Source organism: Myotis daubentonii, chromosome 3, assembly GCF_963259705.1.
Source record: "Myotis daubentonii chromosome 3, mMyoDau2.1, whole genome shotgun sequence".
Taxonomy (NCBI): Eukaryota; Metazoa; Chordata; class Mammalia; order Chiroptera; family Vespertilionidae; genus Myotis; species Myotis daubentonii.
This window is the reverse complement of record NC_081842.1, coordinates 33,822,664-33,848,982: the sequence shown is the minus strand read 5'-3', so window position 1 is coordinate 33,848,982 and position 26,319 is coordinate 33,822,664. Positions and strand designations below refer to the sequence as shown.

The following is a 26,319-nucleotide window of genomic DNA, read 5'->3' as shown; positions in this document are numbered from 1 at the left end:
ATCAAGTCACAAACAATCCCACACATTGAATGGTAATCAAAAGGAAGAAAATTAAAATTGCAAATAATCCCTTGACTCAACAATGGTAAACATTGTTGATACTTTAGGATGTGAATGGCACGGTATGGTGTGATATACTAGTAGTATAGTATAAGTAATACATGGGACATAATTATACTAAACAATTATTTATTGTTTATGTAAAATTCAAATTTAACTGGGTATCAGGTACTTTTATTTTCTAAATCTGGCAACCCCAAAATAGATTTATTCCTCACAGGCTTGTTTTCTTTTACATATACCCTCACTAATAATCTCACATTTTCAAAAATTAAGAACCAGTAAAAGACTATTCAGGAATAATTTTGCTCAGGAAATTGATAAGATTTTACACCTCATTCACTGAGTGGAAAATTGTCTCCTTTATTAACTAGTAGCATGTTAATGAAGAAAGTGAGTTATTTTAATTTACATTTTGGTGTTTTTGATTGAGAGTTATAGCTTTAATATGTACTAACTAGTTGGTCAGTGTATACCAATTATTTTAGTTAACTCTGAGTACTAAGTGATGAAATATTTTATTTAAAATTAAATAAAAAGTTGGCAGACTAAAGGCTTATAAAGAGGAGATAGAGTAAATTCATGTGGAAAAGGTATAATAATATCATTGCTTTTTTTTGCCTAGTGCAAAAAAAAATGAGACATGCAATTTTTGTAACCCTCTTTAAAGGAAAAAATGTTATTTTATCCATGGCCTTGGGGTTTCATTTTTGGGAAGGGGATTGCAGATTGTTTTATTTCATTAATTTAAAATGTTTTGGCTCATTTTAAACGAGGACCTCATCGTGGACGTGGTTTTTCTTATTTATGACCACCATAACATTGCCAACGATGCACTCCTTGAACCTAGAAGTGATTTCAAGTCATAATGAGGATTGCATGTAAGATATTTGTGATGTGTCAAGCTCACAAGAAATACAGAGAATTGCACCTGAACTATATCAACTATTTATATCAACTCACTGTCAATCTTTTCACAGTATCATATTTCAGACAGTAACTTTATAAATTTGGGCACCTAGAGAAATTCCTTAACAAACTAAAACATTTTCATGGTGACATTAACAATAGACACTTTTAAATATCACATGCAGGCAAGAATTACAAAATGGATTTATACTGAAAAGTTTTGCTAGTTCTTGTAATTAATGTAACAAGATGGATGGAAAACAATGGCAGGATATTTTCTTCTACTTATCCACAGACCCATCTCCTTCCATTCGTCCTCACCCAAGACTAGTGGGGAAGACAGTCACAAAGGTTGGACAATGGAAAGAATCTGCAGCAACTCATTGGGTGTTTATGAAAAGTGACATGGCATCAGGGCTTGCTGGGAGCCAGAAGGAAGATCTGCAATACTAATTAAGGGAAAAGCAATTTTCATTCATCTGGCTTGTTCTGATATCACTTCTTGGCAGTAAAAAGAGACTAAGATAATATGCAAATCTGACAATTAGGAAGTTGATAAGTTAAAGTGGATACTTGATATCACCTTTCTTTTCTGGCCATCAGGCAACTGTGCCATTTTGAATATTATTTTCAATGTTGAAATGATTTATATGGTCAGAATCACTTCAGTATGGTTCATAGTAAATATGAGATGGCAGCAACTAATGTCAGGATTAATGCATGTTTCTAGTTGGTTCCGTTTTCAAATATATTTAAGCAACTGGTATGTTCTTATCCAAGGAATTCCCTAGCCTAAAAACATGATGGTTTTAACTCTTTTTTCTCTCTCTCTCTCTCTCTACATTTGTTATTTTAACTTTGTGGTGTCCGAGGAGGTTATCAAGAAGACATGACCTCCAGTTGACCTGGGAGCTAGACCCAGGCAATCAGAGGCTCCTCACGCCCTCCCCTGTCCTTGAAATGTACATTGTACCCACTGTTCTCACAGCCAGGGCTATTTCAAGGGTGCAACCCTGAGAAATTAACGTGTTGTTGAAACCATCTGGACCAAATATGTGACTGAACCCTGTTAAAGCCTTTAAAACTTTCAAGATTCTGGCAGGTGGGTGCAGAGATCTTGTGGTCATCCAAATAACCTCATCCATGTAAAGTTTCCTTGTTATTAAACCTGCCACCTACCAATCTAGAGTGGCCTGTGTCTTTCTTCAGTCTCTCCTTGCCTTTTGTGTACAGGTACTAATTTGTGAACCAATAGCAATGACTGATAAGGGGTAAATTCCTATAGAAAAATGTGTACATTTCCTGTCTGGGAGCCAGTATTATAGTACCAGTAGTGCAGTAGCCAGTATTTAACCGCTAGAGTATTTAAAAGTGTAATGGTTAAGAGAATGCCCTCTGAGCTGTGTGAGTCTGAATGCAAGCTTAGCTGTATATTATAGCTTTGTGACCTTGAGGAAGTTATTTAAGCTGCCTAAGCCTAAATCCTATCTTCTATAAAGTGAAAGTAATATTAGTGCCTATCTCCCATGGTAATACAAGTAAAGGGCTTAGCACAATTCATGGCATATGTAAAAATGTTCAATACAAAAATATTATTATTATTGTAAGAAATATTAACAAGTTCAAGTTACATTATAGTATAACTCACTACGGAAGTGTTACAATCATCACATTTCCTCATGAGTTTTCTCCCCTCAGAGATGACTAGCTAAAATATCGAGATAGAATTTTTTTTTCCTTGCTATGTTTTCTCCTAGGGGCTGCCATTGTTGGCAGCATATAGGCAAACAGGAGATGGGAAGTGATATCTTCATGTTAATTTCCTAAGCAATGTCAGTATAGATACACTTTCTATTTGTCTGGGTGAATTTTACCCTTTCTTTCAGAAATGGAAAACATTTTTACAGGGCGTTTAGGAGACTATAATATGAAAGAATTAGTTGGTGAGAGAGAAAGTGATCCTTTCCTTCTTGTGCACTTGAACTGTGAGCCATCAAAGTAAGTTATCACCTGTTCTCACATCCTTTAAAATCCTGATTAGTTCTCTAGCAAAAATGCTCCTTTCTGTCATGTCTCAGCACCAGCTCTTGGAAACAGCATGCCTGCTTTTACACTGAAACTTCAATGATTGTGCTTTAAATAAAGTTTTATTGTTGTATGAAGAAATGATTTGCATGTACTATAAAAACTTATTTTCCTCTGCATAGATCCAGAAATATTGCTTTAAAGTCCCTTTCCAGAATTCTGATCCTCTTATTATTACTTTTATTCCTCTTTTCTCCTAAAATATTTAAATTAGAAAAACAATACTTAAAAAATACACCTCCCACCCCTTCTACATTTTCCAACTAAACTCATTAGAGAGCTTAAGTCTAATTTATAATATAAACAATTTACTTGGAATCAAACCTTCTGAACAAAACATTTCAGAAAAAAAGTGTACAAAGATGTAGGGAAAGCAGTAGATTTAAAATCAGAAGAATTCTTTTTCATCCTCTGCATTTATGAACTGTGTGACTTTGGACAGGTCACTAGCTCTCTTTGAGTCTTAGATTTATTACCCATAAAATGGGAGTGAGTGCCTGACCTGCCTCTTTGAGCTTTGTGAAGAGAAAATAAGGTAATGTATAGAAGTGTTATATAAATTCCAAAGCCCCATAGAAATAAATGTAACAGCGCAGAATTAAATATTCAGCAGCTCTTCAGAAACTCTTTTTAAAGGTTCTGAAGAACTTGCTGCCTTTTACAATTAGGACCATGCACTGCCCTCCATGTTGATGGGCTTGGGGATCACTGCTACCTGAACATCTGGCCCCACATAGTCTTTCTTTGGACATTAAGATGTGCTGATAAGAGAGGGATTATGAAAAAACATACTGATATTTTGCCTGAAACATTAGTGAACAATTCCCTTTACCTATTTTGAAGAACAAATTTTTAAAAGTCACAATATTGATAATATATTCCTCTTGTCTATATCATATGATATATTCTTCAAACTTTTTATTATCCCCAAGTGGCTATAAAATCTGCTTATTAAAAGCTGTTTTAAATTATTTTTTCAGATTTATAACATTCTATAAAAATTTTAGGTGTAAAAAAGTATTCTACCAATCTAAAACTGTCATGAGTGTTTCTTTTTTAAAAGGTGTTATTCTCCATAGCACAACATCAAAGTGTTAATTTAAACATGCATTTTGAGAAAGGAAGTTTCTATTGGTACTGCTAGTTTAAAAATTTTTTTTTTTACTAACAAGAATTTTATATGATGAAACAGTGTGGAGCAAATGACCCCAGAACTCCATTCTTTCTTGGACTAGAAATAGAACTTTCTTGGCATCTGCAAGGATTAACTTCTTGTTTACTTTAAATATGCACATTGAATATCTCTGAAATGTTTAAAAAGGGAATTTTAAAAGACAGTAAGACATGCCTGGATTTGACCAACTCAAAGTAACACAGGCAACATGTAAATTGAAATAGAATATACAGGTTCATATCAACAATATAATTATATTGCCTTGGGATCAGATGTGCTAAGTTTGCTTCTTTCTCTCCTCATATTCTCTTTAGAAATATTTGCCTCAAAATTGAGATATTAAACAGATGCGGGACCTGTTTGAACTAAGAAATAAGAAAGATGGAATTTATATTAGGACAGTATTTCCTAACATGAATTTCACAAAACTCTAGGCCCTCAAGATATTCTTTTTAAAAAGAATTTGTTGCAGGGACAGAATTCTATGGTCAAATAAGTTTGTAAAATATTGAATGCCATATCTTCCTCTTAGATATTTGCAATATGCATTTTTAGTATGTTCAATTGTTTTAATAGCCCCACAGTCAAGCATATCCACAAGCTTATTTGATCTGAGAAATTTTTTGATATAACAACTTAACATACTGTAGACACAAACAATCTCAGAACTATTTCTGATGAGTGACATCAGAGGAATGGCAGCATGAAAGACCCCCTTGGTCTCTCCCCAAAATTTATACAAGTTGATCCACAATAACTCAACAAAGGATTCCCTGCTCAACATAGAGGCATGCCTGAGAATTCCACACATTGAAGCATCTAAAGTTGGGCAAATGGGAACAAACAGGGCAGGTGAGAAGGGAGGAGAGCTCAAATGGCCACAGCTGCTGCCCTGGAGCCAGGAACTTGTGGCCTGCTCAGCCAAGAGAGGGGAGGAAATCAGCTGTAGCTAGTGCTTCCTTCAGCTAGGAGGAGCAGAGTGTCTCAGTGGGCACACCTTCAGGAATGTGTAGTGCAAACTGTGGCTGAGCCAGCCGAAATACCTGGGTGAGGACAGGGTGCATGGGTGCTGCTGTGGCTGTTCATAGTCAGGCAGTTGGTGTTCCAAACAAAGGATCAGAGCCACAGAGCCCTGCCACCCCTTAGATTCCCAAAACTTGCCTCCTGTCTCCTTGGTGTCAGGAGGAGGAGCACATTATCTGAAAATCGAGAACTATTACAGCAAAAGCACCATTTCCCTCTGTGACTGATCCTCCCATGTAGGGGGGACCCCATGGAGGTCCAAGGTCACCATTACTAAGAGAGCAAAACAAACCACACCCCTAAGCAAGGCAGCTATATTGACTGCAGCTGTGGAAGTCAGCTTTGGAATTTCACAGTTAAAATTGTGATTCAGTGCCACCTACTGGAAAATAGTAGAAAGATCTCTTATAAAGTTTCTAGAAAAGGGCCAATAATACATAGATGCCTAGACAGAGAAGGAGCCTGGCAAATACCATGAATAACCACAGTAATGAGGCAACTCAGAAAGAAAATGAAAAATCTCCAGAAAACAAACTGGAACCCATGGAAATATGTGATGTAAATGACAGAAAAGTCAAGATTTCAGTTCTTAAAATTCTCAATGAGATGCAAGAAAATGCAGACAAGCAATTTAATGCCTTCAGAAAACAAATTAATGAACAAAACACGTACTTTACCAAGAAAATGGAAACTTTAAGAACCAAACAGAAATTCCGGAGATGGGGCATTCAATAACTAAGGAGATTAAGAGTGAACTGCTGAGCAGAGGAAACAGAGCCAACCAGATGGAGGAAAGAATTCATGATATCAAAGATAGAAATGTGGAAATGACACAGAGGGAAGAAGAGACCTGAGCATTTAAAAAAAAAATGAAAGCGTTTTATGAGAGCTATCTGACTCCATCAGATAAACCATTATCAGAATAATAGGCATACCAGAGGAAGAGAGGCGAAAGGAATGGAGAATCTATTCAAACAAATAGTGGATGAGAACTTCCTAAACCTATGGAAAGAACTAGATCCTCAAATTCAAGAAGCAAACAGAGGGGATCCACTACGGTGGGATGTTAATGGACCTGAAATGAGCAAGGCTTTAAATGTGTTTGGCCAGTTGTCTTACCCTTTTCTACTACTGTCTTTTTTATAACAAAAACATGTCTCAGATAGCTACGATTATAAGTCCTATTAAAGTTGGAGTTAACTATCATCTTGGGCCCAACTCTAGCTGAACATAACCCACCTTGTCTAACCTTAGACAACATGCAGCTATATGGATAAGAAATAATTGCATATCGGTATATGCCAGTGAGTTTGGGAATAGTTTGTTTTGCTGTGTTTTCGTGGTAATTGCTGACTTATGTACTGCTCCATAGGAGTTTGCTCCAAAATAATTAATACTGCTATCGATGTCCATGATAACTGAAAGATAAATCAAGTGAATGGGAGGGAACTCAAGTGATGTATCAGAGGGCAATGAATTTTAGATTATTGGGTTTTTATTTCCTTTCATTCTTAAGTTCTTAAGTTCTTAAAAAATATGGCTTGTTAAAAGCATGTAATTTTTTGATATCTGACTTGTTTTAGTATTGTTACCCCAACATATCTAAAGAAAACATACCCTCCCAGACAGCCCAGCTTTCTCCACTTAAATAAAATGAGGCTATGAAAAGCATTAAAGTAACATGAATATCAACTGGAAAATAAAGAATTCTGCAGTTTATATATTAAGACCAAGGGTCCCACAAATTCCCAATTTCCCTCAAAATATTAATTTTAATTTTACTGCTGTTTAGCTAAGGAGATGAAGGAGTTGAGCAGAAACTCCCCAGTCTAGGGAACTGGTAGTTCTGGCTTGAGTCATCATCCAGGTTGCTCATTGCTACTAGCCAAGGCCTTCATTGGTGGACCCCAGACAAGGACACCTGTGATCTTGACAAGCATTATACTCTCTTACCCCCTATAATATACCCACCATCTGTTTGTTTTCTTATTCTTATGCACTAGTTTTCTCTCCATTTCTACATGTTCTAGCCTCCTCTGCTTCTTTGTATAAAATGAGTGATTATAGAAATGAAGTGATTAATGTATGTAAAAGTTCCTTACCTGGTTACTCAATAAATGTTGCCTATCTCTCTCTTTTCCTGCCTATTCTACTATTTCCTTAATAATGGTCCAGTGATAGAAATAGATATATAGCTATAGACCACCCAGTATATGAATATGAATATAGTGGTCATGAATAAGTTAATGTTAATAATAGCTGTTGGGATTCACATGGATCCGTCTAGGATTTGATTGTGACTAACATTAATGGCCAGCTGTGGAACATACGATCTAAAGAACACAGGATCTAGATGAGGATGAGATAGCAGATCTGGCTTTGAATCTTAGCTCTAGAAATTACTGTCTGATAAGTTAGCACTCTCTCTTAAACCCACTTTTCACATTTGAGAATTGGAAGTAATAATATTTGAGAAGATATCATCTATAAAGGATAATATCAAATATGATACTACATATAAAGGGCTTAGCACAATGCCAAACACACATCAGCACTCAGTAAATGCTAGCTATTATAATTATTGTATAAGAGCTAAGTTTGTATGCGACAATACATTTACTTTATGATACAGATAATTACCTCAAAATAAGCCTATTGTTAACATTATATTTATTTTAAAATCACCACCTTTATGACCTTAAATGCAGGGGTAAGAAGAAAGGAAGATTTATTGTATTAATTTATCTCATTCCTGCCACATTTCTAACCTGCTTTATACATCAGATAGCTGGAGTTTAGGGGTATCCCAGAAAAAAAAACCTGAAGGTTAATGGGTGTCATCTACATGCTTTGGAGTATAAACAAATTACTGGCTGGTCATATCAAGGTGAAATACAGTGGAATGAACACATGGTGGCCACACCTCTATTTGAAGGCTACCTGAAAAAAAAAAAAAAAAAAGACTGAAGCAAGCTATTTTAACAAATAGGAGTAGGAGTGATTAATTACTTTTTACTGTCATTCAACAGCTTGTCACCCAGGGAGTAACCTCATTTCTTCAATCCCCATAAATTTAATAGAGGTCACACCATGGCCTACTTGGCTGAAAAGCTTTGCTTCTGAAACCCTGATGGTACTTTTAAGTGTGCTGATGTGTGAACATAATTCTCGGCATCTCTGAGCTTCACATACTCGGTCTGTCCCATGGAGACATTTTAGTAGATCTATGTGGCACCATGTAGGAAGTTGCAAGTGATGAGCTCTCTGATTCATTCCTCTTTCATGCAACAAGATGATAGAAAACTTAAAACCAATGGGTGTTATTCTACAGTGTAGAGCTTCTTTCCATCCTGTTAAGGGAATATAAAAAAGTATTTATTAAAATTGAAAACTATTAGTTATAAGACCCTTTCTGTCTGAACATTTAGTTTGGTATTTAAAAAGAAGTGTTAAAGATCCCATTGAAAAACTTACAGGTAAGTATGATGGTAAGCTGTTGTGCCTAATTCTCATTCCACCATGTGCATTAACCTACATGAAGAAATTTCTAAAAAAATATGATTACTGCAAGAAACCTGCCAAACACCAGATGGAATTTCCAAGAAACAAAGCCCCAAGGAAGAACAGATGATTAAAAATTAGAGTATTATCTTATATCTATTTCATGCCCAATTCAGAGACACAGGCCTTTTGCAACTAGAATGCATCAGTCCCTGACTTTGTTCAAAGACTCATTTCTGGAACTCTGAGTGCTATCTTATCCCCTAAGGGAAGGAGGGAGGGAGGGAGGAAGGAAGGAGAGAGAGAGAGAGAGAGAGAGAGAGAGAGAGAGAGAGAGAGAGAGAGAGAAAGAAAGAAAGAAAGAAAGAAAGAAAGAAAGAAAGAAAGAAAGAAAGAAAGAAAGAAAGAAAGAAAGAAGAAAGAAAAAGAAAGAAAAGGGGAGAAAGAAAGAAAGAATATTAAACTCGGGTAGAATCCAGAAGTCATATTTTCATTGTACTGGTAAATTATTGAGACGGTATACTGAACTTCTAACAAAGGAATAGAATAATTTAGGATGATGAGCCTTATGTAGGATAAAGAGAAACTTTCCATTTAAAAAATATTAAAAATGGAACTACCATTTGACCCAGTGATTCCACTTCAAAGAGTATATCCCAAGAATTCAGAAACACCCTTATGTTCATAGCAGCTCAATTCACCATAGCTTAGATTTGGAAACAGCCGAAGTGTCCACCAGCAGATGAATCGATTAAAAAGCTGTGGTACATCTACACAATGGAATACCATGCAGCTGTAAAAAAGAACTCTTACCATTTGCAACAGCATGGATGGAACTAGAGAGCATTATGCTAAGTGAAGTAAGCCAGACAGAGAAAGATAGATATCACATCATCTCACTCATTTGTGGAATCTAATGAACAACATAAACTGATGAACAAAAATAGACCCAGAGACATGGAAACATCGATCAGGCTGTTAAACCTCAGAGGAAATGCAGAGGAGGGTGGAGTGGAGGGACAAGATCAACCAATGAACTCATGTGCGTATGTGCATAACCCATGGACACAGATGGTAGGATGATGAGGGTTTGGAGGAAAGGAGCGTTAGAGAGGGCAATGGGGGAAAGGGGACATATGTAATACTTTCAACTATAAAGATTTATTTAAAAACAAAACTGAAAAAAAAATTAGTTCTAGCCTCTGCTACTAACTGAGACTAATCACTAATCTTTTCTTTGCATGGGTTTTAATACTTATCAAATGTAGCAGATTGTTTTATCTGCTTCATGGAGATACTAAGATACTAAATGTAATTATGTGCATGAAAATCTTTTAGAAATTATAAAAAGTCATTAGTAATGAATTCTTTTTTTAATTAATCTTTATTGTTCAGATTATTACAGTTGTTCCTCCTTTTTCCCCCCATAACTCCCCTCCACTCAGTTCCCACCACACCTTCTCCCCTTACCCGCCCCCACTGTCCTCATCCATAGGTGTATGATTTTTGTCCAGTCTCTTCCCCCCCTACACACACCTCCCCCCCACCCCGAGAATAGTCAGTCCACTCCCTTTCTATGCCCCTGATTCTTTTTTTTTTTTTTAAATGTATTTTATTGATTTTCTACAGAGAAGAAGGGAGAGAGATAGAGAGTTAGAAACATCGATCACCTGCCTCCTGCACATCTCCTACTGGGGATATGCCCGCAACCCAAGTACATGCCCCCGACCGGAATCGAACCCGGGACCCTTCAGTCCGCAGGCCGACGCTCCATCCACTGAGCCAAACCGGTTTCGGCCCCTGATTCTATTATATTCACCAGTTTATTCTGTTCATCAGATTTTTTATTCACTTCATTTTTAGATTCACTTGTTGATAGATATGTAATTGTTGTTCATAATTTTTATATTTACCTTTTTCTTCTTCTTCCTCTTCTTAAAGAATGCCTTTCAGCATTTCATATAATACTGGTTTGGTGGTGATGAACTCCTTTAGCTTTTTCTTATCTGTGAAGCTCTTTATCTGACCTTCAATTCTGAATGATAGCTTTGCTGGATAAAGTAATCTTGGTTGTAGGTTCTTGCTATTCATCACTTTGAATATTTATTGCCACTCCCTTCTGGCCTGCATAGTTTCTGTTGAGAAATCAGCTGACTGTCGTATGGGTACTCCCTTGTAGGTAACTGAGTTTCTTTCTCTTGCTGCTTTTAAGATTCTCTTTGTCTTTCCTTCGCCCTTGGCATTTTAATTATGATGTATCTTGGTGTGGTCCTCTTTGGATTCCTTTTGTTTGGGGTTCTCTGTGCTCCCTGGACTTGTAAGTCTATTTCTTTGACCAGGTAGGGGAAGTTTTCTGTCATTATTTCTTCAAATAGGTTTTCAATATCTTGTTCTTTCTCTTCTTCTGGCACCCCCATAATTCAGATGTTAGTACGCTTGAAGTTGTCCCAGAGGCTCCTTACACTATCTTCATATTTTTAGATTCTTTTTTCTTTTTGCTTTTCCAGTTGGGTATTTATTGCTTCTTCATATTTCAAATCTTTGTCTTGATTCTTGGGATCCTCTTGTCTGCTGTTGGATCTCTGTATATTATTCTTTATTTCAGTCAGTGTATGCTTAATTTCTAGTTGGTCCTTTTTCATTTCCTCGAGGGTCTCACTAAATTTATCAGCGGTTTCTAGAAAATTCTTGAAAAACCTTATAACCATGGTTTTGAACTCTATATCCAGTAGTTTGCTTTCCTCCATTTCTGTCACTTGTGATCCGTTTCTTTGTCTCCACATTTTGGCTGCTTCCCTGTGTTGTTAGAGTGGCTTTGTGTGCTAGGTGTCCTATAGGGCCCAGTGGCTCAGCCTCCCCAATTACCTAAGGTGGACACTCTTGGTGCACCCCTTTGTGGTCTGTGTGCACAGTCTTGTTGTAGTTAATCCTTGATTGTTGTTGGTATCACTGGGAGGAATTGACTTCCAGGCCAATTGGCTGTGAGAATCAGCTGTGTCTACAGTGGGAGAACTTCTGTGCTGAAGACACCCTTATGAGGCAAGACTTGCTTCAGTGGGGCTTTGGTGCTCACTGAGTCTGCCCCCTGAGTGTGTCCCTGATGGATCTAAGGAGTTGTAATCTGGATGGTCCCACTCTGACCACTAGGTACACAGGCTCTTGGATCTCTAAGGAGGTGCTAATTTAGCCTCTGCCCGAGGCTACACAGCAGGAGCTATGGAGAGATCTGCAAATTCTTCTTCTTTGTTTGGGGTTTGAAGGTTCCCAGATGAGGCCCAACTGTGAAGCAATGCAAGCTTCTGTGGGGCCTTGAGCCTTCTTTTGTATGTTCTGGTTCTCTCTGAGCCAGCTGCAGTTTGTTAGGTAATTTTAGATTTCAAAGGGCCAGCCCATTCATATGCAAAAGCCTCTGCTGCCAGCTTGGGTGGGGCAGGTTCTCAGGGAATCAAAAGGGCAGAGCAAACATCTATGGCTGGTCCTCAGTCCTGCCCTAAGAGGCCCCCGGGTCTCAGTGTCCCTCAGTAATCGCTGCAAGCACCTCTGAGAAAGCTGCCCTTGAGTTCCACCCACTTCCAGACAGTCCAGTTTCTCCCCAAATAAGTCCTGGGTCCCCAGAGACTCGCCCAGAACTGGAGTTCAAAGCAGTCAGGAGCTTGTTATTCCCTCCCGATTGAAAAAGACACCGGCGTCCTCTGTTGCCAGCCCTTTGCGCGCGCACCTCCGTACCTCTGCACTTTAGTTCCGCACCTCCTGAGTCTCAGTGTGCTTCTCTCTTTCCTTCTAGTTGTAGAATTTCCACTCAGCCAGCCTTCCTGTGGTTCTGGGTGATGTCTGTTTTGTCTTTAGTTGTAGTTTTGAAGTGGTTGTGCAAGGCAGCAATTTCAGGTGTTTACCTATGCTGCTATCTTGAGTTCTCCAGTAATGAATTCTTTAATATATTTCATTTTTAAAGATTGTCCTCCACATTTCTGATTTCATTCTATAACTTAATTCTTTATTTTTTGCTTCTAATTTAAAATTTACACATATATAATTTTTAATATCTATAGAATTTTATTTCCTCCTATTCCTTAATTTCACTTTTTCAAAATAACTAAAAGAATACTGCCTTTTCATATTTTAAAATCTTCCATAGTTTAATTCAAAGACAATATAAAATCCTTAAGAAATACTGGTTGGATGGATAATATATCCTAATTTGTTGATATTTAATAACTCAAATGATGCCATGTTTTTCAATATTTATTGTTCTCTCTGAGATCTTAAGAGATCACTCAAAATTATGTCTAAAAAATATAGTTAGCAAACATTCACCACACAATATTTAATTAAGGGAGAACCTATTAGCAATATCAATCTTGCTAATGATGATCCTAATTTTTTAAAATGTGTGGAATTTTTAAGGATGGACCCACAACGTAATATTTAATATTGGTTATTTCTGCTATTAGTAGGATGTATGTTATTTTTATCTATGTTTTTAACAAACCTTGAAATTCCTGTGTGCCACAATTTCTAAAAATAGGTTTAATATTTATTACGTAAAATAAAAGAAAAACCTTAGGAAAAGTATTTCATAAAGTATTATCACCTTGTTTTCAGAAAATTATCAAGTATAGGTTGTAAAATATGTATTTTCTTATTATATTTTGAGCTTGTGATTTTATTTTACTATTGAAATCTCACTTAATATCTAGCTTCTTATCAAAACAACTACACCCATAAGGGTTTTCACTGCCTTTTCCCTTTAATATTATGTTTTTAATTTGTCCATGCTTGATTTAAAAATATTTTAGGCTTCATTTTGAAATAAAAAATTAACACCTAGTATTATTTTTCCTAACTCAGTGTCTTCTCACTAACATATCAAGTGGTTTAAAAGTTTCTATTTCCTTATCTACATAATTTATTTCATCAAAAATTTAGTACACTATTTTAGTTTTAGACAACTATAACTTGAACAAAATCATTTTTCCTACATTCAAGCAAATTTAGACCATATTAAAGTCCTCTGTCTTCTGGGGAATTAACTTCCCAGTTTTTACAAATGTCTGCATAGAAATTTTAAAATTCAGTAAAATATCTGGTCTAATTTTACAATCATGATATTAGTATTTTGTCTACATTTACCTACAATTCTACCTTTAAATTCAACATATTCTCTGCATATTTGCCTTATTTCAAAGCTTATTTCAGAGATGTACCACTTTGGCAAAAACAAATAAAGTAATCTTTGATAAAATTAAGAAAGTTCTCTATCTTACAATACTTGATTGATAAAACATGATTACTACAAATATACAAAAAAACCTACCCAGCAGGCTGTCTGTTTCCCATTTTAATGTGAATTGAAAAATTACCTTTGTCTCCAAGTACTGTCTTATAGTTTGGTTTTATGAAGTACTCCCTTCAGTGTGTTAAGATTGATTATTTTTATTTCTTCTCTGGCCTTGAGTCTCATAGAAGTAGAAAATATTGCAGACATTAGAAGATAGGGCATTTATATTTCACTTGGTTTTGGTGTTCATAGTCAAAGCCTTTCATATTATTAAATCTGAAGGTTGGCTTCCTCTTGCTCTGTAGGATCTGAATGCCCTCATGGAAACTACTCCCCAACTCCTCCCTAAATGGCCCACATTCATCCCACGGTAAGTGTGCCTGGCAACGGAAGCTTGTCTGCTCCACCATATTAAAGAGGAGTACAGACAGGAAGGGGCAAGGAATATATAAAATGTGTGGCTTGTTTGTTTCTTTGTTGTTTCTGTAAAATTTTGTATCAAGAGTCCAGGAGGTTTGGGTATTTAAGCCTTGAAAAAGATAATGCTGATTTTATTTAGCAAATAAAAATCATTCAAGAAATTCTAGAATTTGAATACTGTGATATAATAGGAAACAAAACTACACAATAGGAAAGAGCAAAGATGCTGATATCCTGATTAAGGTACCTAAACAGAAGGTGGAATTTTTTCTTCCCCATCATCCTTGAATCGAAGGAACAGTAGAAAATTCTGAGGTGGGGGTAGAAAGTGCTGATCTACCCTTGTCATATTATTGACACTTCTTAGTGTTTGGGGTTCTCCAAAAATTTTTGTGTTTTTTCTCTATAGTTTATTCATAGTATCCAGAAACCAGTGACTTCCTGGAATTTTTATTAAGAATTCCACATTCTTGCCATGTTTTGCAGATACTGTGGCCTCTGCCAATAAATTCTAATAAATTTTTACTTCTCTTCTTTCAATAACATCCTAGAGAATATGATTCAGACTCAAATTAATCACTGATCATGTTAATGGCTCCTAGGAGTTTACTTCCGATACCTCTTATTATATTAAATCAAACTTGATAGTGTGCTAGATCATTGCTCAGCTGGGTTTTCATAAAAGCACTGGTATTTAATATGATTTATACCTGGTTTTCTGTTAATGTCTTTGCTTATTGTGTGCTTTATTTTTAAAACAGGCATTCCTAGCAAATGACACTCCTTTAAAGTATATCATACTTCTAAAATATTTTACAGGAAGCATTTTACAGTAAAATGTGTTACTTATTTTCCATTATAGTCACATAATAGTGAACAGAAACAATTTATTTAACTTAAAATCAAAACACTAATATTTTACTTGTAGTTTGGTGAAAGTATGTGTACATATCTGTGTTTTGCTTATTTAAAAGATAAATTATATCCTGATATTATTAGGATATTTAAAATATTGTGTGTATTTTTTAAGCTTTGCAGCAAAGGAGCAGTTCTGGGAAAACCATTTGAAGCATCTGCTGAAGACATAGCAAGCGTGGCAAGTTTTATTGAGACGAAGCTTGTTATATGCTACCTACGGATGAGGAAACCTGACCTTGCTTTGAATCATGCGCATAGGTAAAGTGAAATATTAGTAACTACAAGTAAATACTATCTATGCAAGCAGAGGCTATTCTGTGAACGTGTATTATCAGTTCCCATTTCACTTAAATTTAAAGACAAAACAGAAAAAAACATTTCTTCATCACTTGAGTTACGTTAAGCTAAACAATCACAGATACCACAAAGGGCATCTCCAAACCTAATGAAAGAAATAGACATAAATGACTATTTCATAATGCAGGGCAAAATACAAAGACAAATAACTGTGGTAGCCAATTTCTGTAGGAAGAAAGGAGGGGGACAATAAAGTAACTAAGGGAGGTGATACGGAAGGATGAGAGGATTTCCAAAATTGCACAAAATATGGAAAATGGTGGAAGGGAAGCCTGAGAAAAACTTGGAAGTTTGTCACTTATTTTTTGGTGATAACATACTGTAGCTACTCAAAGGACACTATTCAGAGCATGAGAGCTGAGCAAAGGTATGAAACACTTTTTACTTATGTCCTTAAAAGTTTGTTTTCTTATATATTTTTATTACTCTTCAGAACTTTGTATTGTTACATTATCTTGTGACTTCTTAGAATATCCAGGCCTATTTTTTTTCTATGAAATTATTCCTCTCTATGGCCTATTTCTTAAAAGCCTTGCTCTTCTTCTCCTAGGTAATAATCAGTTTAATCTACATCAAAGATAAAGTGATTCTGTTATGCCTTTCAAATAACTCTTTCCTTAGAATTATGATGTCTCTGTCCCTCCCTGCCTGACTTAGAGCAATTTACCTAGAACATTTGTCTTGTCCATTCTCTGATCTCACAGCCTATATTCTTTTGGATACAAACAGAAAAACTAATACCAACATGAAAGAAAAATGCCTGCCCTGTTAATAACCACTAGGAAACATAACTATCAATCATATTATGACCTATTGTGTAAGCAGGAGATCTGCCAGCTTGGTAAAAGTCACTTACAACTCCACATTCACAAAGATGAGAAAGTTCTACCTAAGATTCTTCACAGCCCTGAGGAGACCTCATGCTTGTAGGCTTAAGATTGACATCAAGAACCTGCAGACAACAAAATCACTTTGAAATTCACAAGATAACCTGCTTGAAAGATATTTTTCTGAGTAAATAAACTACAGAACCTAAGGCATATTCTCTTTGACACTGAAAGCAAATTCAGTTTCCTATAGTTTCCAAACCCAGTATCAAGACATATGGCCTGTCCAAGAATTATATTACATCTCCATTTAAAATAACCAATATTGGAAATGTAGCATGTATTTTAGTATGTCAAAGTATTGAGATTTCTGGGCTACTTGGGTGACTTGTGAGCATTTTGGGGAAAATATTTGAAATTGGGACTAGCCCAGAAAAATCTATCGACATATGTAAGCAATAATGAATTGAAGTGCACTAAAAGTAATTATATATCACCTTCCTCATGGCTTTCACTACACATAAACAGGACCACTACCATGGCCTACACTTTAAGAAAAAAAATATCTCCTGGGTATCAGAATGGTTTGATGAATTTTCAAAATACTTACAGTAATAAAAGGGTTCCTATTGGTATGGTCAGGTCAAAATTATATTCAGTGTTATAAAAATAAGAAATGAACATGGATTAAACATTCCACTAAAATCCAAATTGACCAATGTCACCCCAATAAAATTTAATTTTAAAAAAGAAACAATTAAAAGCTACTATTCCTGAGGATACAAGAATTATCTTCAATAAGTTTATTATTTAGACTTAAAAACTCTTATTTTAAAACTAAGAGTGCTCTTTCAAGACCTTGAAAATTACTGAAGGGAGGATACATAATGCTGAATAGTAAAATCATCTTCCCTATTTGCTAGAATTAACTTTTGTAAATTTTTTTCTACTGTAAAATAATTTCTGCTTCTGTTTCTTACTTGAACATTAAGTAAGAAATATAAATCAATAGAGGTTAAACAGTCGATTCATACAATTAATAATGTACCAAATGAAATAAATCATTTTGCGGGGCTTGTCATATTGCGGAACTGCGGAAGTGAGTGCATATAATTCTAATATTAAAATGTTTTTAAAGAGCTCAGATTTAAAAGCAGATATTGAAATACAATCAATATATTTCTAAATTAATTAGTCAGGATACTCAGTCTATAAATAGCTTACAACCATTAGTTATACTCTGAGTGAAAAATTTTGCTTTTGTATTATTATCATATTGTAATGAGTGATTCTAATCATGGATCAAAATATTCCTTTTTGCATTTATTTGCATTTGCTGAAGCATCCTTTCTTTAATTTTATGTAAATGTGAAGTCTACAGCATATCTTTCAGAGATTTGTTAACACAAAATTAGCTTAAAACTATCATGTAGTTTTGTTTCTGATAAAAATAAATGCATGTTGTTTTGTTGTGTAGAAGACTATAAGAACCATAACTTTACAGTTTTAAGTTCAACAAAGATACATTTTAAAAATAATTTGTTTATTATTGACATTTAAAATATGATAATAAGTGATACAAAGTCTCTGGAAATAATTATTAGCAAAAATAGTTTTTTCTTTTTGTTAATTTTATATTCAAAGTGGCAAACCTGGGTATCTTTTTTTCCCCCCTTTAATCAAAAGTGACACTTGGGGGTGGGGGGGGAAGGTGACACCTAGATTCACCAGTCAAATATATCAGCTCTGTACTGACTTCATTAACTAGTGTCATTATTTATCAGTAGATATGCTGAACATACCAGGCTGATTTCTAATTACTGCTGCCTTATCAAGAGTAAAAATTCTACTGTAACTCTTTTCCATCATATAATTACATCTTGATGTATATAATTGTAAAGATTCTTAATCATGTATGTCACTTTTTTGCATATTTCTCACCTTTAGATTTTTGCTTGTTTTTTGTTGCAGAATTTTGATGCCACAATGTGGCTAGCAAGATGAAATACAAATACCAGTTATGTGAAAAAGATTCTATTTTCAAAATATTTTTTATAATGGCAGCATCTAAATTCATTCATTCATTCATTCATTCAACAAATAGTTATTGACTTCCTACCAAGCATCTTTTAAACAGGAAATATATGGTATTTATACATAGCAGAAAAATAGCAAAGTTAAAAAAATAAATATTTATACATCTATGAGAAAAGAGTGTGATAAATACTATGAAGGAAATATGCACAATTTCATTTTACAGAGGCTGCATAGTATATGGAATCAGAGCACAGAGTCTGGAATCTGGCTGCTGAGGTTCAAATTCTGACTCCCCTATTCAATGTTAGTCTGAATTTAATTCTTTACAAAATTGGGTTATAAATACTATCTCACAGGGTTTCAAAAAATTAAATCCAAACTCATGTATTTTTTTTATTCCAGCCTTAAATGAGTTACTGATATTGAACCTACCTTCCTGCTATAAAAAAAAAAAAACCTGGACAAAATATATGAGAAAACTGTTTTCAGACATTGGACAATGGTCACAGCGGTCCTCTGATCCTTCAAAGAAGGGAAATACACATTGTGAGCCCCACAGTTTTCTCAGCTTTTGACTTGGTTATTTTCCTGCTTTAATTCAGGGAGATGGAGATCAAGTTAAACTACTGTCTTGCTGAGTTGAGGACACAGAGATTAGAATACTACACTGCCAAAAAAAAGTTGTAATTTATAGGGCAGTTGGCCAAAGAAGAAGTTGCTATGTAAGGAAGTTATGGGTAGAAGTCTACATGAGGATTTACTGCACGTTCTTAACCAATGTGAGTAGTGAGACTCATGTAGCAGAGATTCATAACTAAAGGTCTAAGTGCTAAATGGAAATATTAGAGGAGCTGCAGTGCTAGATGTTGGAGTGCCCATCCAAAGAGACCTCACTGAGTACCTCAGGCATTCAGGTGAGACCCCAGAAAGGCCATGCTTAAAGAGTAATGACCATGTCCTAGAAAGGACTATACCTTAGGATCAAGCTCAAAGCCCAAGCAGACCTACCCGAACATAGTCATGATAAGTGAAGAGATGATGAGACTCTAACAGAAAAATTAAAACTGTAGAAAATAATCAAATAAAGATTTTGTATAGATTAATAAAATATCCAAAATAAAAAAAAAATGTACTGATTGACCTTAACATCAGTTTGGACCCTTAGCTGACTGGCTCAGTTGGTTAATGTATAGTCCTGACATGCCAAGGTTGTGAGTTCAATCCTTAGTCAGGGCACATACAAGAATCAACCAATGAATGCATAAATAAGTAGAACAACAAATCCATATTTCTCTCTCTCTCAAATCAATTTTAAAAAATCAGATTGGCGATTGCTAAAGATAAGTTTAGTGAACCTTAAGACAAATTAATAGAAACTACCCAATATGAAGAACAAAGAGTAAAAAGAGATTTTAAAAAATTAACCAATGCTTCAGTGATCTGTTCTCAAGGACTGTAACAATCTGGTCTACATGTGATTTAAGTCTCAAAGGGAAAGGAAAAGAGAAAGGATCATAAAAGTAGTTACTAAAAATTTTCCAAATTTGGTTTAAAAAAAAGGGAAGACATTTAGCTCCAACTAGGATAAATACAAAGAAAACCACATCTAGGAATATCATAATGAAACTCTTTGAAAACCCAAGATGGAGAAAAAATATTGAAGACAGTAAAAGATAAACAACACATTACATACAAAGGAACAATGATACAAATAACAGGTGACTTGTATTTTTTTTAAATTTCTTTATTGATTAAGTTAACAGATGAATTTTTTAAAAAAATATATTTTATTGATTTTTTACAGAGAGGAAGGGAGAGAGATAGAGAGCTAGAAACATCGATGAGAGAGAAACATCAATCAGCTGCCTCCTGCACACTCCCCACTGGGGATGTGCCCGCAACCCAGGTACATGCCCTTGACCAGAATCGAACCCAGGACCTTTCAGTCCGCAAGCCGACGCTCTATCCACCGAGCCAAACCGGTTTCGGCAACAGATGAATTTTAATTGGAAATAATGGAGACCAAAATGCAGCAGAACAATTTTAAAGTGATGAAAGAAAAATAAATGATGTCAAGCCAGAATTCTATATTCAGCAAAAATATTCCTCAAAAATGAGAGTAAGATAAATATATCTTTGTATAAATAAAAGTTTTTAAGTTAACCTTAAGCAGATCTACACTTGGAGAAAAGCTAACGAAGATTATTTCAAGCTGAAGTAAATTACAATAGATTGAAATTTGGATCTACAAAAAGGAATGAGTAACACTAGAAATGGTAAATAAGTAAATATAAAACACAATTTTTCTTTTCAAAGTGTATTTAAAGAAGAATGACTATTTAAAGGAAAATAATAGCATTTTATCATACTATCTAAAGTAAAAACAATAAATAATATATATGATTACATTATTTCAGTGGGAAATTTTGGACCTCAATACCACAAAGGCCCAAGGGAGGGAGCACAAATGAAAATTTTATTACTAAGTTTTTTAAAGGAAGTAGTACAATATTAACTCTAAGTAGCCTGTGTTAAATTAAGGATGCATGTTATAATCCTTTGAATAGCTAAAAAATATAAAAAGGAGAGCTAGAAACCCAATAATTGGCTAAAGATTATATACTAAAGAATATTTAAGTAACAAAATAAGTAGAAAAGGAGTAATCAAGTGGGACATTGGAATGTAATAACAAGATAGTAGAGTTGAACCAAACCATATTCATAATTGCATTAATCACACATTAATTAAACATTGTATTTAAAAGGCAGTGATTGCCAATTTAGATTACATTAAAAGATTCAACTATATGCTGTCTCCATTATACTCTGCCATTCATCCCAGGGCTTTTCAGCCAAACATGTCATCTTCTACATTTATACAAAAGATTCAACTATATGCTGTCTACAAAAAGACATAGGTTTAAAGGGAAGAAAAATTATATACCATACAGTAACCATTAAAACCTGTGTTTATGTAGTTTTGCCTATGTTAAATATCAAAGTGGACCTCAGGGAAGGGGTACTATCAGAGATTAAAATAAGGCTCAATAAGTAAGATATCTAGAAAATCCTTTCAAATACTTGGAAATTAAATGATAAACATCAAAATAATTATGAGTCAAATGTAAAAAATTAAAATCACCAAAGGCATGGGTTTGAATCTTTGCTTCATCACTTACTAGGCTTGAATTTCACAAGTAACTTTCCTTTGCCTCAGTTTTCTCACCTTTAAGTCTAAGTAAATTGCTTGAAGTCATTCCTGTATCTCAAAATATATCAGATTTGTATTTATTTTTTATTTTTTTTTATTTTCTGTTTGAGAACTTATTTATTATAAAAATAATTTGGAAGGTTCAGTAAATAATAAAGAAAATTTAAATCACCTCTAATTCTATCACCTTGAGATTATTACTGGTAATATTTTGCTAGCATGTTCTTAGTCTTTGAATATATTTTTAAATATATGTATTTATTTTACAAAATTGAGATCATACTGCATATCCAATTTGTATTTGTAGTGTATTTCAAGTTAACAGGACATGATGAACATTATTTTTTGTTATTTTTTTTTTTATTATTAGTTAAGGTATTACAAATGTGTCCTCATCCCCCCCATTAACCCCCAACCTCCCCCCCCACACACAAACTCATGCTCCCATCCCCCCGTTGTCCATGTCCATTGGTTTGGCTTATATACATGTATACAAGTCCTTCTGTTGATCTCTTCCCCTTACCCCCGCCCTCCCCTACTTTCCTTCTGGGGATTGATAGCCTGATCGCTGTTTCTCAGTCTTTGGGTCTGTCCCTTTTCATCATTCTATGTTGTTCTCTATAATCCACAAATGAGTGAGATCATGTGGTATTTATCTTTCTCTGACTGGCTTATTTCACTTAGCATAATGCTCTCCAGTTCCATCCATGCTGTTGCAAAAGGCAAGAGTTCCTTTTTTTTTTACCGCAGCATAGTATTCCATTGTGTATATGTACCACAGTTTTCTAATCCACTCATCTGCTGATGGGCACCTAGGCTGTTTCCAAATCTTAGCTATGGTGAATTGTGCTGCTATGAACATAGGGGTGCATATATCCTTTCTAATTGGCGTTTCTGGTTTCTTGGGATATATTCCTAGTAGTGGGATCACTGGGTCAAATGGGAGTTCCATTTTTAGTCTTCTGAGGTAGCTCCATACTGTTCTCCACAGTGGCTGCACCAGTCTGCATTCCCACCAGCAGTGGAGAAGGGTTCCTTTTTCTCCACATCCTCTCCAACACTTGTTGTTTGTTGATTTGTTGATGATAGCCATTCTGACAGGTGTGAGATGATAACGCATTGTCGTTTTGATTTGCATCTCTCGTATAATTAGTGACTTTGAGCAGGTTTTCATATGTCTTTCGGCCTTCTGTATGTCCTCTTTCGAAAAGTGTCTATCTAGGTTCGTTGCCCATTTTTTTATTGGATTGTTTATCTTCCTTTTGTTAAGTTTCATGAGATCCCTGTAAATGTTGGAAATTAAATCCTTATCGGTGGTATCATTGGTAAATATGTTCTCCCATGTAGTGGGTCTTCTTGTTGTTTTGTTGATGGTTTCCTTTGCTGTGCAAAAGCTTTTTATTTTGATGTAGTCCCATTTGTTTATTTTCTCTTTAGTTTCCATTGCCCTAGGAGCATTATCAGAGAAGAAATTTCTTCGGCATATGTTTGCGATTTCGCTGCCTGTGGATTCCTCTAGTATTTTTATGGTTTCCCGCAGATTTGTATTTTATTTCAGTCCCAACAATAACAAATATAGATTATTTTCAATGGTAATAAAGCAATAAATTATACATATGCATAGAGGGAACTATTCTTATTTTTAAAATATGTTTTTATTGATTTTTAGAGAGAAAGGAAGGAAAAGAGAAAGAGAGACATCCATGTGAGAGAGAAACATCGATTGGCAGCCTCCCACATGCACCCTGACAGGAGAGCAAGCCTGCAACTTGGGCATATATCCTGACCAGGAATCTAACTGGTGACCTCTGGTGCATGGATGATGGATGACACACCGGCCAGGGCAGAGGAAACTATTATTTTTAAAATATCCTCTTTGAACCCCAACAGATACTCAATTAAGTAGACAATTTGAAAACTCCTGTGAAAATAGAACTTTTGGGGCCTTCTTTTCCACAACTTTGAGGATAATTAAAATGCTTAGAGGTGATATGAGCTTCAAGCATTACAGATATTCGTAGGATTTATTTGTTTTCTGGGGGTATTTAATTGATTTCAAAGAGAAAGAGGAAGGGAGAGAGATCCTAAAACTGGATTGGATTCCTTAAGTTGCCTGTCCAAGTAGCAAAAGATGTGATAAAAGGATCATACTCTATTTATAATAAATATATTTATAAACTTTCATGATTATATTTTAATATTTTCATTATACAGAGCTTGCAATAGATTAATTAAAATAATTCCACCTACAGCATTTTTCTATTGTTTCCATTATACTCTGCCATTCATCCCAGGGCTTTTCAGCCAAACATGTCATCTTCTACATTTATATTCAAATTGACTGCATTTTAGTTTACAGTCATCTTGCTTGATGTTTTATGTCTCATCCTAGCTTCCACTCTTTCTCTTCTAACAATTTAGTTTAGTCTTATCTCTGAGGTCAGTATTCATTTGACTTTTATCTTTCCTTCCCATTAACTCTCAATATAAAAATGGTTTATAAATGAGAAAGCAGTATATTAATGAAATGGAGTGGTATTCTTATGCAACAATGCATCTGCCTGTCCTTAGAAGGTAAATCTATCAGTTCTTGTTGGTTTGCTTCCCTGCTTTTGAATTCGCTGTGTTTCTTGAAAAACAGTGCAGTGGGTGCTAACATGCTAAGTACTGCCTTTAGGAAATATCCATTTTGATCCATTCCTCAAGATGGCAAGTTGGCTGCACAGACACTCCTCATGGGTGGATCTATTCCTATGTTATTGTAAGATGATTCTATTAAACAAATGGCTTAGCCTTTCTGCAGCCTCTTCCTCTATAAATTCTCACTGGGGCATTAAAAGCATTCATGTACTTGAAATGTTCTAAAAGATGTCAGTTGCATGGCCTGGGATAAGTATAAATGAGAACAGAAGAGATATGTTTGTATCTACTTCCTGCAAGGTCAGTTGATTCTTAAAAAGTTCTAAATTTCCCAGAATTAATTCTGCAAATACAAATAAAGGGAGCTGTAAATTTCCTTGTAATGTGGTTATCCAAGGTTCAGCAAGTGAAGGTCTGAGTTTAAATCCCTGCAACATCACTGACTTGCCTTGACTTTCACGAGTCACTTTGCCTCAGCTCTGCATTTCTGAACAAGGGAAAATAACATTATCTTCCTTACCACTTGCAGCGGGGGTCAAATGATAGTATAGATGGGAAAATGTTTTGCAAATGGGAAATATTTGTGCAAATCTTAACTTTAAGGTCAATATTGTGTGTATTTTCAAAGACTTCAGGTGACCAACCTGAAATTCTACAAGACTATTGGCAACATAGTACTGGCCTCCACTAACATTTTGCAAATCCTAGGGTTATCCTGTTACTGCTGTATTTATCTAAACTCTCCTTCATTTCCTCTTTTGTTGCTATGGCAAGAATTCTTCATGTTTATCCTCTTTCAGGCCTGTGACTTTTCCTTATTTTTCACAGAAGTCTGAAGAACAGCCATATGTTAAGTTGTAACACCTTTAGTTTGAAAATAAAAGCCTCCTGGATGTCACTACCTATAACTTTGCTCACAGGTTAGTGTGACATGCATTTCTTATGAATCTTCCTCACTGGAGAAAATGCAGATCATGTGCCCTTTCCAGTTACCTGGGGCAAAATAATTTTGTAATTGGATACAAATGTTCTTATAATATTACCAAGTATTACGCTTTTGTTAGCAACTATGACTTTCACACAGAAAATAGTTGATTTCACTGTAAGAGATTAGCAGATAAAGTCCAATATATAACTTTCCTATATGTTTAATCTCAATCTTTTTGCTTTCTTAGACTTTTAATTTCTGTAAGCTTCCTTTGTAGAACCTGTTCAACACAGATAGGCTCTGATGAAGTCTGTTTTGCTTTTTGTGGAAAGAAAATAATGTGAGAGTCATGGATATAGCCTAAAAAAAGGGGAAGGGGCATTTTGGTTTTAGGAGAGAGGTCAAAAGGATGGGTGATATAATGCAAATTATTAAACAAGCATGTCCCATGTGCCTCTTCATCTTCATCTATACAGTTAGAGCCTTTATACCAGTTTTATTATTTACTTGTCCTCAAACTGGTCTTATAACCCCATTATATTTTTAAGCATTATTGAGAATGTTAAAGAGCTTTCTCTTCATGTTTATCTATAAATATGTATCACATTAGAAATTAAAATGTAGAAATTTAAAAATACTCATTTAAAAATAATAAGCCCATTACATGTTAACATAAAATATATATTTCATGAAAAATAACTCTATTTTCAAAAAGCTTACATAGAGTAGCATTGTTTTACATGTTTGCAAATCTGTTAATGTGTGGCATTATAAAAGAAAACTGGGTTCTCATATCTGATTCCGCTTTCAATCTGTTGCAAAAAGGTTAAACAATATGAAGAAAATCCAGTCTGACACAGATGTATCATTGGAAAGGGAAAGATGATGTTAATGAACTTTTTAGATAATCCTGAATATTCTTCTTTGATAGTAACACCAAGATTTATCAAG

The 26,319-nt window shown here is 35.0% G+C and overlaps 1 protein-coding gene across 1 annotated transcript in view; it reads left to right on the top strand.

Moving 5' to 3' along the window:
• The window catches only part of SPATA16 (spermatogenesis associated 16), a 213,500-nt gene that overhangs the window by 33,479 nt on the left and 153,702 nt on the right, over nucleotides 1-26,319 (top strand). The window contains 1 exon segment of the mRNA XM_059685975.1: nucleotides 15,481-15,626. Within this exon segment, the coding sequence (XP_059541958.1) occupies nucleotides 15,481-15,626 (146 nt within the window).